We start from the raw sequence: 16,462 nt of genomic DNA, 5'->3' as shown, positions 1-16,462 counted from the left end.
AGAAAATATTATACAGGAATCACCAAAAATTAGCACAAAGATCCCCCAGACCCCATGGTAGTAAACCTGGGGCATGATGGGTACCAAGCAGGTGCAGATAGTGCCATTCAATCTGGTGAGAATTCAGCCCCTGCCTAGTTTGGGATAGTCATGTGCATAAGAGAAGGTTACAGAAAGGGGTTAGTCATCTAGGCACCAAAGAGACTCTAAAATGTTCTGAGTGCAGGCAATGTCACACCTTCCCTAGACACCCCACTCTAGGGGTCAAAGTGTTCTCTCTACATTTTTTTTTGCCTTTTTGGGTCACACCCGGCAATGCACAGGGGTTACTCCTGGATCTGTGCTCAGGAATTAGCCCTGGAAGTGCTCAGGGGATCATATGGGATGCTGGGACTTGAACCTGGGTCAGCCGCGTACAAGGCAAATGTCCTACCTGCTGTGCTATTGATTCAGCCCCCATTTTTTTTTTATATCAAATAAACTTGCTGCACCTGAATAGGGAGGTTCTCATGAGTTCTTTTTTTCAGGAGTACACAATGATGAAGTAATCTCAGGCAGTAATAGTTCATGTTTATTAATATGGGCAGAAGCAAGATGAGAGGTAGGTGGAAACTCTATACCGTATGTCCCAAATGATGTCAGTATAACAAGTTTTAGTAAAAGACACTGATGTGGGTTAAGGAGACATCTTTCTCATTTTTCTTGGTTCTACCTAAGCCAATGCTTGAAAGGTCTAGCTGCTGTTCACATGGTGACTAAAAATATGTGTTCATCACTGTGTATGTGGTAGAGAGGCCAACATTCATGCCATGTAACTAGTACACTTATGCCTCAAAGGTTTCTCACTGAAATGTAAATGTGCACTTTACCACATTACACTGAAATAATAAATTTTTAGTATCATGGGTTTTGAGGAAGATTATTAGGGAAATGAATTTCACCTGACCTCGGTGGTTCATTCCAAAGAAAGAAAACTCAGGGTTCAGAGAGATAGTACACCAGGTAGGGCGCTACCCTGCCAAGTAACCTACCTGTGTTAGATCTCCATCACCCCATATAGTTTCCAGAACCCTGCCAGGAGTAAACCCTAAACACAGGGCTGGAAATACGCTCTGAGTACCATTGGGTATAGTCTGAAAATATAAAGGAAAACTTGACCTGTGTAAAACCAGCCTTTCTCTACTTTTATTTCCTCTTCCCCAAGGAAGGAAGAGTGACATATCTGATTAACAAATTTGTGAAGAATAAACCATGCATAAGTCACTCACTTCTTTTCCTACTTGTGGGCAAGTGACTCAGTAAATATATCCTGTTTTATTTGGAGGGATCTACCTGTATCTAGCCTTGTCTGTGATTAAGCAAACCAGCCATGTTGGAGATGCTCATAGGAAGGCCCTTTTGACACCACTATGGTATTCTCTCACTGGTAGTCTTTCTTTGTAATAATAGTCATTTTTCTCCTTCATCAGTCCTGCTTGTTTTCTCAATTTGCTCAGAATCCAAGTAAGAGGATAATAACTTCTTGGTATTCTTTAGCCTCAAGCAGGATCCATTCCCCCACACCCACACCTCCTCCCTTTTAGCATCATGTCTAGAATCCATAGTCATGATTCTCTGTGGAGCTGAGAATCATCTTTCAATGAATCTTCTACTCCAAATAGCCTCCGGACTTTGAGAATCATAAACAGTATCATTTAACATTTTTCATTTCCTACTGAGTGAACTGAGATGTACTGGGGCAGAAAGAGGTGATCTAGAGGATACCCCTCTTACTTCCATCCTCTCTCCAGCTCCCAATACTCATACATGAACATGCACCTTTGGGTCACAGATTTGATTGAAACTCCTAAGCTGTGGCAAAAGATCACCTTTGGTATACAGCTCAGGGGAGGAAACACATTGTCTTCTGTCAGCATTGGAGCTGCTATTGTATTATGACCTACTTTGTGGAGGCATGCTTTTAAAGTAAGTTATTTTCCTAGTTTTCTCATTTAAGTCTTTGCTCCAATGATCAATTAAAATAGAGGAATAAAGCATGAGCTTGCTCCTCTTTAGGAATTATCATGCATTTATCTTTTCCAATCATTTCCTTTGCCTGTGCTCTCTGCCATTGCAAAGATGAAAATTTCTAAACAGAGCCTTTAACAGTCCATTACTTTTCACCCCATGTTATGCAATTTAGTTTTAAAGTCGAACTTCTCTAGAAAACTGCTACTTGTGTGAATGCCCATCTGGGAGTGAAACTAATCTTCCTCTACTCAAAAAATAACCAACACTTACTCCACCAGAGCTATGATTACATCACAATAAATATTCTATGCAGGAATAGGAAGAGCTTCTCAAAGAAAAATGCTTGGAAACAGGTAATTGGAATGAACTATATGCATTTTCTCTGCGCTCTGAAAGAAACTGCAAGAAGAAAAGACCTTCGATCTGTTCTGAACATTTTTTTCCTATTTTACATAACATCATGCACAGAATTTTGACAGTCTCTGCATTTTAATGGGAACATCTTGGGAAGAAGAGGCTTATCTGTACTTATGACTCGTTACTACCATGCTGGGCATCGTTTATCAGCCCTAAAGAGAGAAAACCTAGAAGGGAATTCTTTTCAGGACAGTTTTGTGTTCTGGCTCTTAAATGTTCTTCCTCTGACATCATTGTCACTGTCCTCCTGTTGTTCATTGATTTGCTCGAGTGGGCCCAGTAACATTGTGAGACTTGTTACTGTGTTTGGCATATCGAATACGTCACAGGTAGCTTGCCAGGCTTTGCCATGTGGGCGAGATACTCTCGGTAGCTTGCTGGGCTCTCCGAGAGGGGCAGAGGAATCAAACCTGGGTAGGCCTCATGCAAGGCAAACGCCCTACCTGCTGTGCTATTGCTCCAGCCCTCCTCTGACATAAATGTGAATATTTTTTTGTTGTTGGGTGACATGGGGTAGTGAGGGTGGGGTGGGGGCGCAGTGTTTAGGCCGCACCTGGCAATGTTTAGGGATCACTTCTGGTGGTGCTCAGGATACCATATGCTATGTTGTGGATTGATTCCAGGTTGGCTGTGTGCAAAGCAAGTACTCTCCCACTGCACTATCTCTCTAGTTCCAGTGTGAATACTTTAATAACCTTTGAAAGATTCAAAGACACCTTCTTTCCATTTGAGGTACAGAGGGTAATAGTAACCAAACCCCCCCCCCCCCAATTCCCAGACCTCTCTCCCTCTCTTCCCTCTCTGTCTCTGTCTCTCTCCCTGTCTCTGTCTCTCTCACTCTCTCTTTCTCTTTCACACACACACATACAAACACACATGCTGTCAAGAATCAAGCTCTGCACAACCGATTCACGTGGAGGCTGAACAACCACCAGTCCAAGCTGGCCAATTACATAGAACTGAAAACTGAGACTAGAGCTGAGGAACAGCAACAATCCCCAAGAGTAAAAATGAATGTGTTTGCAAAAACAACAGCCACCACTGACAGCAAAATAGACATCAAACGAGAGACCGCAAGAACATTCTTTTTCCTCGTAATAGGGATGTGTTAACTTCATTATTCAGAAGCCTTTGATTACCCTTTTCAAAAGTTTTTTTTCTGGCAGAGTTTAATTTTCAAGGCTGTTAACCACTGATGCCAACTTAATTATAGCAAGCAAACAACCAACCCATAATGTATGATGCCAATTGTTAGTTTTACTTTAGTTTCACATTAGACTCGGACTTCCTTCTCTTCTCATTTATAACTTTCTCAGCCAGGAAGGTTTCTGCACAGTCCCTTGCTTTTCCTCAGCTGGTGTCTCTGTTTCCCAGTTTGCCGTGGGGGATTGGAGGAACAGATATTTATGACTTATTATCTCAGTATTAGCAGTGCCCTTCAATGATTTATGAAGCTGTGCTCTTGCGTTTTTAACCTTGTAGTCTTTCTGATTATCGTTCTGAAATGAGAAGATTACCATACTGAGGCCCAAAGATTCATAAACAGTTTTATGCATACAAATTCACCCACAGGAGGAAAAAAAGAGGGCCCTTAGTGGCATAATGGATCCAGATGAGCCAAAAACATCAAAACATCTAACCTGAATCGCCATTAGATTTATTGACCTGAACAAATATCATCTTCTTTAGAAAATGTATTCACATTAAAACTTAGTTACAACCAGTAAAACTAGCTGTTACAAATTACATCTCAGTGAACCAAAATTCTTCAGTGTCACATACATCCTGAGCTAAACTTCAGGACATCACTTGGTATCATTTTCCTTCCAAGATGGGAAATTAAAGTAGGATAAAGACTCTGGGGTACATTTCGATGTTTGTGGTAGGCAAAAGTTTTAATGATGTGCAGGAGAGAAATTCATCCCTATTATTTTTCCAGGAACCCCAGGAAACACTGTGCTTGGAAATTTCCAATTTTGTGTGGGATGCCCCAGTAGATGATTTAACAGACACTGAGACCCTACCACCAGATGCACATCCTCCTAAAACAGCACTTAAGACCACTGAAAAGATTCACGGCTGATGACAGGGTGAGAGATTCTGTTTTCTTATGAAAATTAAAGGCTGCAGATGGAAGTACCTTGGAGCATCTCTTCTTTTTAACTTAAATATAATAGTTGCCTGGGACCAAGAGGCAACATCTCTGAGGACCAAAACCAACATGCCTAGAAAAAGTGAACAGGAACTCAAGGGGGAGCCTGGGTCTCCCAACAACCTTCATTGAGCTATAGAAAACAATCCCAAGGACACCTTACCTATAGCCAAAAACATGCCTAGGGAATGTAAAAAAGAGAGAGCTAGGACAAAGTCAAGGTATAAAGGAATTTTTCAACAACAGGGGCTGGTTAATTCTATTTTGAAGTTATGTCTCAAAGATCAATGAAGGGGATAAGCCGAGATGGTTCTTGGTACCTAGCAGTTACTACGGCCTGAGCTTAACTGGACTTACAAACATGAGTGTGGCTTTCTGTGACAAAGATATTAATGGCAGCCAATAAGCAGGGCAAGATTACATACATTTAGTTGGATTCTTAGAATCCAGTAAAAGGGTACAAGTGCAAGACTGATAGGGGTGGAGCAAAAATGTAGTTCCTTTTAGTGTCTTATATCCTTCTGTCATTTAATTTGCCCAAAGTAAATGTTTTAGCAGTATATCTCCCACCACTTGCATCTGTCTATATATTTAATTTGCATTTTCTGTGTGGGAGGTAGGCAGAGGTTTGGAGGGGAGTGTGTGAGAGGAGTATTTGCTTTCTTCCTTTGGGAGCTCATGACACAAGCAAATCTATATTAAGTAAAAGACTCTCAAAGAAAGCCCTGGCTGATCGCAGTGGTTGGTAGTCTCCTTTCCCAAGTGGTTTGTCTGAGTTCATCTGGATGCTGTAGGTATAGGGGACTTATGTGGAGCAGAAGCTATGTATAAGTGGGTCCATGAGATGTTTCTAGAAAATACACCAATTCAAAGCACAGCCAGATAAGCCTTGAAAACAAGCTGACAAACAAGAAAACCTAGTGTGAATTATATAATTATATTTCAGAGTTCTTAAGTGACAGCTGTAAACAAATGAAAAGAGTTATTAGTTGGCTATTTCCAGTCTGATGAAAATGAAGATCTATTAAACTTTATTCTATTCCTTTTCGTAGGCTAGAGATTTCAGCTCCCTCAATTCTGAGATGGTATTTTTAAAGGCTGAAAAAATCTATTTTAAGTTGAATTTTGACTTCTTTAAGCATATTTGTTCTGGGTATCGGCAGAGCAGAGTGTGCGTGCGTGTGTGTATGATGTGAGTGTATGCATATATGGTATGAGAGTGTGTAGGTAAGAAAATGGAGGGAGAGATGGAGGGAATTGGGCAATGTCTTTTAGTAGCCCTAATACAAAAATGAAAACCATGAATAGACTCTAGTGAAAGAAACTCTAGTTCAATTTGATTAGGAGACTCCTCTACAAAACAGGAAGGATCTGGCTCCAGGCAAACCACTTGCTAGAGGAACCTGAATAAGGATGAAATTGTCAGAAGACCCTCTGTCATTTCCTGTCATCGCCACACCAGGAAAGTCAATTCTAAAGATTCCACCTGCTGGTAGGCAGGATAACTGGCCTTACAGTGGCAGATTCAGCCTTTTTCACAAAGTGTCTGTATCTGATCTGCGATATCCCATCTTTCCCCTTCCAACAGTCAATGCCAGTTGTTGGGTCTTTCAAAGAAGTCAGCCAGCACTTCATTCTCCAGCTGCAGTGCTCACCCACTCAGCTGCCTCTCATTTTAATCAATGGAACCTTCTCGAAAGAATCTCACACTGGGGGCTGGAGAGATAGCACAGTGGGTAGGGCGTTTGCCTTGCACGCGGCCAACCCGGGTTCGATTCCCAGCATCCCATATGGTCCCCTGAGCACCGCCAGGAGTAACTCCTGAGTGCAGAGCCAGGAGTAACCCCTGTGCATTGCCAGGTGTGACCCAAAAAGCAAAAAAAAAAAAAAAAAAAAAAAGAATCTCACACTGGCTTTGAAGCTCAGATCCCTCCGCACTGCTGCTTTCAATGTTTTTACTGGGTGGGAAACTGCTCCACCTACCTTGCCTCTTGTTATTTCTGACAGTTTTCTCTGAAGTTACTGGAGACCCAAGTGGTTTGCTAGATTTTGCATAAGCCCATTAAACAGCGCATAAAAATCATGGTCCAGCGTCACTTAATACACCTGCTTCCACAGAGGCTCTTTGAAGTAGCCTCTGAGGAGAGCATCATAAACTTCTATGAGCATTGGTATTCCTGCAGAGTGCAGCTCTCACAAACCAAGGCGGGCTGAGTAGCTGTGAGCCTGGCGCCACCCGCCTCTGGCACTGTCTCCAGTCATTCCTCCGCTCTCGAGAACAAGTCCAAGAAACAGAAAAACATAAAAAGCTATTGTCCGTGTCCAGTGAGAAATGAAATGCACTGGACCAAGTATCACAACTTCCTTAAAATAATACAACACTTCATCACTTTTGCTTCTGAATCCCTCTTATGGTTTGAAAACTCATAAAGCTCAAAACTCAGTGTCTTGAACCATTGCTGCTTTATTCTATTTAAATGCATTCTTTTAAAGAAGCAATTTATTACAAACTCTCTATGGTTTCACCTTAGCTAAAACACTTAATTCAGTTCATCTCCTGCTTTGCTTTGAACTGTTGGAGGCAATCAGTGGATTGGAAGCAATTTATTAATAAGAAAATATGCCCCACAGTTCCGGCCTGCAAAAACAGTTTTTGAATCACAATGCAGTTGCAACCCATAGCTGACCATGGATATGGAGAATTAATGGCATATATAATAACTCTTGATTTACAGGTTGAGTTAATCACAGATTGGATTGTAGCTTCTAAGTTTACAGTGATAGCCTTTTTCTGAAGATCCCCCCACAGAAGACTTGACTGCGTTTACCATGATAAAAACAACAAAGAAGAATCTAGTTTAATCAATTGTGTTGTTATTAAGAAGGAAATAACAGAGGAAAAGCACTATTTCCCACTTGTAAGGGAGTTCATAGCTCTGTCTTCATAAAAGTGATAATCAGTGGCTTGGCTTGAAATGAAAAGGTTAGATATGCCTGGATTCACCAAGCATTAATCACAGATTACCAAAGAAGGCCAGAATCCATGGGATCAACTTAACTAAAATTGCTCTCCAGAATTTTTATTGAAAGACCATGAGATAAACAGATACAAAGCTATTCATAACTGGGTTTCAGTCACAAATGTTCCAATACCCATCCCTCCACCAGTGTACATTTCCCACCACCAATGTCCCAAGTTTCTCTCTGCCACCCCCAGCCTGCCCCTATGGCAGGCACTTTTCTTCTGTCTCTTTCTCTGTCCTTTTGTGGTTATGGTTTGCAAAACAGGCACTGAGAGGTGATCATGTTTGTTCCTTTACGTACTTTCAGCAAACAGTCCTTATCCAGAATGATCATTTCCAACTATCATTGTCATAGTGGTTCCTTCTCTATCCAAAAACTGCCTTCTGCCCTAGTACTTTAGCCAGGCTCCAGAATCCCTCTTAACCTCCTCTACTCTCAAGCCTTCTTAAAAGAAGTAAGAGCAATGACTGATTTAGATGCTTAGCCTTCCAGGAAAGAAAACTTCCTGCGCCACAACATTCTCAACTGTAAAATTGTAAACTAAGATTTCTTCCAACTTAAGCTCTCTACCTATGATTCTGGAGGGCTGTTGAGAGTTAGAGAAACCAGATGTTGGAAGACAGAATTCTCTCTCCCCTATGTTGCTAAGAACTCCGTCTATATAATAACAGAAAAGGTCAACAGCTGACGTGGTTAGAAAGATACACCTCAGGGCTTAGGCACATGCTCTGCATGCTGAAAGCCAACATTTGGTCCTGAGGACTTTACAGGTCCTTGAGCACTGCTAGGAGGAGCACCCAGATACTAAGCTGAACACTGCTGGTGGCTCAAAAAATAACCCTTCCACTCTTGCTAATAAACGTTGGCCAAGTTTGGGCATTAGGACCTGTCAGTTATTCTGGAAGGATACAATTAAAACTAAAACAAGGAGTGAGATAGAGAGAACGGGAAGAAAGAGGGAAAGGAGGCACAAATTGTAGATTCCTATCTAAGTTTCAAGAACATAGAAGGAAAACATATTCCTTTCTCAAAGTTCAAAGTAAACAGTAGTTTGTTTTCATACTTCTTTTTAATTTTCACTAGGGGAAAAAAAGAAACCAGCTTTGAAGCCTCTCTTTGTTTAAACTCATTAGAATAACCATCAATGATGAAGCTTTCATGAAATCCTCGTGGGAGGAATCAGTGTTAAGGGAGAGACGATCAATCTTCAAACGTTTCATCTATGAAGATGGGAGGTGAGTTATTGGCTGCTTGTTCAGCCGGAAAGTTAACATAAAAAATGCTCCACTTGTTGGAGAATCCAACGGACTAAAGATATTTGCTCTTGGTCCTCCAAAGACTTTTTAGAAGCCATTCTGCTTAGAACATTAGATGGATGCTTTTTGAGAATGAAGGAGACACATTGATTGGCAAAATGTCCTGAGGAAAAAGCTCACTTAGTCTCTGCCACAAAGGAGGCAGTGATGCGATCATTCACTACACAGGGTATTTTCCTATGTAATTTATAACTTTACTAAAGTTGGCACAGAAAACTTTGGAGTTTTAGGGCTCGTATTAGTAAATGAGGATATTTTGATATCTGCATCTTCTCACTTTAAAGTTTTTATATTCATTGAAGTTTTTTTGGGGGGGAACATTAAATATTGATGATTTAAAAATTGTTTTTCAGGACTGGAGAGACAGGACAGTGGGTAGGACACTTACCTTGCAGGTGATTTGATCCCAGGTATGCATATGGTTCCTGGAGCTCTGCCAGGAGCAACCCCTGAACACAGCCAGGTGTGGCCCAAAATCTGAACAAAAATTATTTTTCATTTCATTCTTAGACCACAGTCTATGGACCATCTGATTGATTCAAAATGGAACAAAGGATGTGAAAAACAAGAATGGTAGCCGGGATACCTAAGAGGGAAATGATAGGCGAGAGCTGCGTGCAGAAGAAAAGACAAGCAGGAGGCAGGGGACACTAAAATAATAACAGCTATCACTGTTACTGCTGACAAACGGGTTCTGGGAAAAAAGTTAGAAAATGTCTTCATGCTATACTGTGACTGATTAAATTATGATATGAACATCTGAAAAGGAAAACGATATTTCCATTTCCCTTACATGAATTCTCTGTGTGCCAGTTAAAAATATATACACACAGAGATATAGTATACATATTCAGCCATGTGCCTTGAATAAAGAATTCAGGTAATTAGAAAAACACTATTAGCGAATACTGATTATCAGAACTGACCCTATTTCCTGTCAAATCCACTGTAAAGACAAATTAGAACTTATTATTTAAAATCCCTGCATAAGCAAGCAGAGTACAGACTTAAGAAGAGGCAGGTCATGGTTAGCTCCCAACTTCTTTCTACTAAGAGAAAACTATTATTACACACATAAATGCAATAGAACTTAAGGTCATCAAAATATAAGATATGTGATCTAACCCACTAGGCTATATTCCCAGTCAATTATTATTTTAAAGACATTGGGTTCTCATTTGTTATTTCTTATTTAGCTCATGAGAAAAGCATAAAATTAACCTAACCAAAGGATAAACAATTAACTATTCCAAAAGGAAAATAGCCATTACTTATATAGCCATAATATAAATGCAACATGGCATATAAATCAGTAACTCTTGTATTGCAAAACAGACAAATAGATCAATGCATGTTGCAAAGGATGGGTGAAGAGATCGATTAGGTTACTGATTCAGACCATGAACTTTCTTTCAATATACTGCATTTAACTTTTAAATAAGGTTTAAGAGAACCTGTAACATTTTGCTCACTTGACAGAGCTATATTTTACTAAGGGCAGAAATTGGCTAGTCTATAAAAATTAAATTATGCCCCTTTCACTGTATCTAGTCAAGAGGAAAAACTCTAATTACAAGATTGCACTGTCAAACAAATGCAAATTTACATTCTTTATGCCCCAGTTTGAAAAATTCATAGGGGGCTTCTATTCTGAAATGAAAATCAATATTTGAAATATTTTGTAGAGTGTGATGATAAGGAATAGTGGAAAAATGTCATTATCACGGGTGCTGGTAAGTAGACGCCAATTCATTAAGAGCAGAGCATTATGAGAACAAGTCATTCCTTATGCAAACACTTAAATATCAATTAGGAAGGACAATGAAAGGAACAAACCAACCTTCCCCACAGCCCATGCCTTATTACTCCAGCAATGATCGAGAGGAAAAAGGACAGCATAAAATAACCCTAGCATCTTATTAGGAAAGTCACTCTGGGGAACAGGAAAAGGTTCGTTTTAACTGTATTTCCCAGTTGAACATTAAGTGTACCTGCCTCAAAGTTCTGCATATTGCATTACTAGTATTTGGGGGGGAAAAATTCCTTTCAATATGGTTTAACGTCAAACTTAGTTGATTCATTGAAATCTCTTAAATCTACTTAAAACCACAGTTTGTCTATATATATATGAAAAAAGACCAATCTGGCACAGTACTCAAACTGTAAACAATTCTTTTAGTTGATTCTCATATTCTTTCAAGATCCGCTTTGGAGACTGTGCATCCAACCAGCTCACTAAGCATGCAAAGTGAGTTTGGCAGACATGAAAATTGTTCAGGTCTTTAGTTCTTTGCCTGGATTATCTTTTCAGGCAGGCTTGGCTGCATATTTTACTACAGAAAATACCGGTGCAAAAAAATAGGTACCTCTTAATAACAAATGGCAGGAGGACTGGGACCAGGTATTTAACCGTCCTGCCTTTCTTTTCCTCAGTTACATGTAAAGATTTATCCAGATCAGCAAATCTCAATTTAGGGTACTCTAGAGTTATTTGGAAAGCTTATGATTGCATGACTAGGTATCTACCACACAAACTGACACAACTGCCTTCTGTGAGAGCAACCAGATGTGGATTTCAACAAAACTTGCAGTAGGACCCCGATGTATATCCTTCCAGCTCTAACAGCCCTAGAACTCTCAAATATTGTTACTGATCAAATAACAGCATATAACTTTGATTTCTAATGGAATTACTTAACCGGTTTGACTTCTGTCTCCCAGTGAAAAGGCTAACCCTTTAAGAGAGTTAAATGCTGCTAACTGTGGTCTGGAGAAACAAGATTTCAAAGGGTCTAGCAGATTTCACAAGCCCATCCATAGAAACAGCTGAAGCATCATGGGTGCACACAACAAAAGTCAATTATTATTTATACTCTTGTTATAGTTCTTATTACTATTACAGTGTTGACTGAATACACACTGTAGTCATTTAAGGATCTGAGTGTGAAGCTGGCTCTCCATATCTACTAACAAAAGCAGGGTCAGCACACACCAAACTGATTTCTATCAGGAGAGAAAAATGGAAGAGCTTTCATAGTAACAGTCCTTCCCAATTATCACTCCTTTTGACACAGAAACATGAGTTTGGCTCATTTCCATTAAATTTAGACCCAGGATATCCTGTATCAATGTGCTTAGAGCGCCATCCCCTCCTTAGAGTCCATCAAGGTTTTCAAACTCCATCAGTCTCAGTACTTCTATACTTTGGTTTATGACACTTAAGTAGAGGAATCTTGTTTGGAGACAAGATGCCTTCCTTGGCCAACCTACTAGAAACTTTGGCCCGGTAAACTCTGTGCTAAAGGTTCTATGAAGAAGATGGGCATTATAAAATCTACTTTGATTTTGGAAAATGGCTTGGAAGGGGGAATAGAGCATGATGAAAATACCTCTTAAAAAGGGAATATGTGACAACCATTTTAAATCATTTAAAATACACTTTTAGAAAGGAGCCAGACCAGCAAGAAAAGTCAACAGGGTATAAAAAAAACATACATACATACATACATTCAAGTCTCACAATGAAGACGTTACTGGTGCCCGCTTGAGAAAATAGATAAACAACGGGAGGACAGTGCTACAGTGCTATGTACATACATACATACATATATACATGGGCTAGAGCGATAGCACAGCCGTAGGGCTTTTGCCTTGTGCACAGCCACTTGGCCAAGCTGGGTTCAATTCCTCAGCCCCTCTTGGAGAGCCCAGCAAGCTACCGAGAGAATCTCGCCTGCATGGCAAAGCCTGGCAAGCCACCCGTGACATATTCGATATGCCAAACACAGTAACAAGAAGTCTCACAATGGAGACATCACTGGGCCCACTTGAGCAAATCGATGAACAACGGGAGGACAGTGCTACAGTGCTACATATATACACAGAAAAATTTTATATATGAAAAATTTTGCATGCAAGAGGCCTAGACTTGATCTCCAGCCCTGTGGGAAGCAGTCTCTAAACACAGAGCTGGGAGCAGCCCTCAAGCACTGTCAGGTGCGTCCTTCAAACCAAAATAGGTTAGGAAAAAGATACCTGTTTGGATTGCAGTTTGATGCCTATCCTTTTCTCTTACTGTCTAGCCCACATCCTGCATTGTTGCAAAGTACAATATTCAAGTAGACCCAGAGTCTTGGAAAGATGTTCTCTATGAGTCCTCAGTACATGTCCATTTTTTTTCTCTCTCTGGTTCTAAACTACTACATTGAAGAAAACTATAATTTTTTAAGAGTAACAAAGTATTGCTTGAGCTGGAGTGGGCCCAGTAATGTCTCCATTGGAGACTTTGTTGGTACTGTGTCTGGCATATCGAATACCTCACGGGGGAACAAAGTATTGAGAGTGATTCCAACTAAAATCTCAGCAGTCACTCTGAGGACAGTGAACAGTGCAAGTAAACCTCTGAAGGACAGTAAACGGTTCCAATAAAAGTCTCATGAAGGAAACACAAGTAGAAAGAAAACAATTTGTCAAAATTGCCTCTATCAATCCTAATTACTTCACCACTAAGTTTCGTTCTGTCTCTTAAGCAACCCAACTCTCATATGCCAAAACACTGCATGTAGTTTATCTTGGGAGAAGTTATTGAGAGTACAGAGGCCTGAGACTTCCCAAAAGACAGCTTTTGGGGAAGAATTCTGCAACTGATAATACCGTTCATAGGAAAGCTCGAACAAATGGTCCGCACACACCACATCACAGTGTGCGTGAGCAGAACTATCTTCATACCTCAGCCCACCCAAAACTGAATCTTGTGTTTATCAAGAAGACATTTCTAGCCCCTCTTCGAAGGACCTGAAGTGCTACATTGAAAACCAGAGTCTTGTGTTGATAAGGTCAGGGAACCAGTTAGTTTTAATCCCTACACCTGGATCTGTGGGCGGTACAGTTCACAAAACTAAATAGCAGGACCTTGGGTCACTCAGTATCATTTCTCACATGATGCTACTATCCATCTTTGCAATATTCTTAAAATGTCCGAGTCTCAGGCTGAGTTCATCTGGTACCACATCATTCCTGAGCACCACTGGGAATAAATCTGGAGCACAGAGCTGGGCGTGGCCCTGAAACCAATGGAACAAATCTCTCTCTGTTCGTAGATCTAACTTGGAATCGATGAACATTTCTTTTAAAGTTCTAGATACACTTTCAGGGGATTTTTGAGTTCAGACAAGAATAAAGGAAAGGGGTGCTGAGGAGATTTGTCTCAGGGAATCTGGTCCGCTGGAGCAAGCCTGGTTTGTTCTTACAAGACACTTCTTCCCTCACATAAAGCCCAGGTCCTCCTCTCTCAGCAGCCAGTCTGTGACTAGGCTTGCCAGAGAGGAAACTACCCTCCTTGAAAGAGCTCAGCGATTTGTGCCTGGAATTTGATGCATTAGTTCGAAAATTAAATAAAGATCCTGCAGTGTTCCTCAAAGAAATATGGCGTGGCTTTATGACAAACCACATTTTTCAAGTTCTGACCTCTGGGAACTACAACTAGCTTCATATTTCAAGCTGACACTCCTTGTGGGCTTGCTGTCTTGTTGCCTAAGCAGGGACGGTTATCTATACACTTTGCAGCATCCCGATTAGCTTTTAGCAGAGGGAGGTGAGGGGAGTAAATAAAAAAGAGGAGAACCACCAATTTAAATGCACTTCTCCCAACTCCCTGGGGAGAATCCCTGGTAATTAACTCTAATGAGATTGAAGTCACTTGGAGCCCTTCCTTCTCCCAGCACTGTAAACGTAAATCTTCAGTAACCAGTCTGAGTGGGGTGGAATTACCCAGTCCCCTTTCCCTTTTAATTTGGCTGCCCCCTTAACTCCCACCGGGACTCAGGATGGAGAGGGGAGGAGGAGGGCTGGCTCTGCCCGGCTCTTACCTGCGCTTTGCTCCATCACTTCTTTCTGACACATGTCTTGAACATTCACCGTGCAATTGACGATGAACTCCGGGGAGGAACAGTCGTTGTTTAGCTGGAATTCTTCACACTGATAACACTGGATTTGCAGCGCAGAACCTGCGGGGCAGAGGTGGTGGGGGTTACATCCAGTCCCCGACAGCGACCGCCGTGGGAAAGCATCTCCTAGTGGCAACCAGGCATCAGGGGAATTCTGGGGCGCAGGGGAGCTCAGCACTCCTGGGTTTCCAACCAAGTAAGGTACAAGAAGCTGCAGCCGGCAGGGGGCGGCGCCACCCTCCAGCTTCTTGTAGGATAAAGTGGAACGAGAGTTCCCGCGCGACCCCTGGTCCACCGCTCAGATACAAAATAACGGTCCAATGTCACACCTGGCTCCCTTTCACGCCCCAAGCAATTCGAGAGGATGTAGCAAATAACCCTGAGAGCGATGCAGTAGCTTCTGGCTCAACTGTCAGCTTCGGTCTAAACCAAAGGATATGATGCCCAATTGATTACACGTTACTCAATGATCCCGGCCCCCCTTTTAAGAACGCATTCGCAGCCGCCTTTTATTCAATTTTTAAATTCAGCACTCCTCGGTAGGAGTGGCGTCCAGTCGGTTACCCCCAGAGGAAGCGCCGGACGCCAAGTGCAGTCGTGTCCAAAGTCCCAGCCCTTTTCCGAACGTTATCCATGGTAGCTGGGAAGGGGTTTCGCGGGGTGGGGTGGGGTGGGGTGGTGTGTGGGGGGGGGGGGGGAAGGGGGCGAACACAACAGCGCAGATCTTCCTCCCTGGCTTCCAGAGCAACCTTTTGGCTCTGGTCCGGGCAGGGGGGATCGGGATCCCGCCTCTGCAGGTCAGCGCACTGGAAAGAAGGAGCAAGACGCGTGCTGCAACTCTCAACGCTCCAGCCAGGCTCCTGTGCTCCGACCCAGGAGTTCCTATTTAGAACTATCACCCCCAGCCCCCCGGCTCCCGGGAAGCCGATTTCCCACTCGGCGCTTGGCCAAACCCTGCATCGAGATGCGCGTGGAGCGCAACCCGCCAGCCGGGGCGCGTCCTGGCCACAGGCTGTCCAGCGCGCCGCTTACCCGACGGTGGCGCCGCTCCTCCGGGTTGCGAAACACGCCTGACAACTTGGAGTGGGGGGTGGGGGGGGGGACCGGGAGTTCTCGCCGCCCCTTCGCCCTGGCAGAGGCCAGATCAGCACTCGGACCCTGGTGCTCTCCCATTCAGCTTCTCTCTGAGCGTGCAGCCGCGCATCTAGGCTGCAGGAGTGGCGCGAACCCGCGCTCCCGGCTCCCCTCCAGCTGCGCGGGACTGGGACACTTTCCTCTCGGGCGCATCTAGGCTAGCGGTCCCCTTCGCCAAACTCCCGCCGGGCAATACCTGCGCTCCGCGAGCCCCGACGCGGGCGCACCGGAGGACGAGGGTGCGTGTGTGTGTGTGCGTGTGTGCGTGTGTGTGTGTGTGTGTGTGTGCGTGCACGAGGTTCAAATGGGTCGTGCGCACCCGCCGGCTGCTGCTGGGCTCCTCTTCCCCTTACCTTGAAGCCCGAACAATCCGCAAAAAGTTGCTGCGAGGCCGAGGAGCCACATCCTCCCGGAGCCGCCGCGGGGCCGGGGGCGCGCGCAGATGCCTTCAGAGGCCGCGGTGC

At 42.9% G+C, this 16,462-nt stretch overlaps 1 protein-coding gene across 1 annotated transcript in view; it reads right to left on the bottom strand.

The window, feature by feature from the left end:
• LYPD1 (LY6/PLAUR domain containing 1) overlaps window positions 1–16,462 on the bottom strand; it is a 40,630-nt gene extending 24,168 nt beyond the window's left edge. The window contains exons 1-2 of the mRNA XM_056117676.1: window positions 16,352–16,462; window positions 14,787–14,924 (exon numbers count right to left, since the gene is read on the bottom strand). Coding sequence (XP_055973651.1) covers window positions 14,787–14,924; window positions 16,352–16,403 — 190 coding nt within the window. The 5' untranslated portion in view covers window positions 16,404–16,462. The remainder of the gene's footprint in view (window positions 1–14,786; window positions 14,925–16,351) is intronic.

This window comes from Sorex fumeus, unplaced genomic scaffold (genome assembly GCF_029834395.1).
Source record: "Sorex fumeus unplaced genomic scaffold, SorFum_2.1 ptg000035l, whole genome shotgun sequence".
In the NCBI taxonomy this organism is placed as follows: domain Eukaryota; kingdom Metazoa; phylum Chordata; class Mammalia; order Eulipotyphla; family Soricidae; genus Sorex; species Sorex fumeus.
This window is presented reverse-complemented; position numbering and strand designations above follow the sequence as displayed.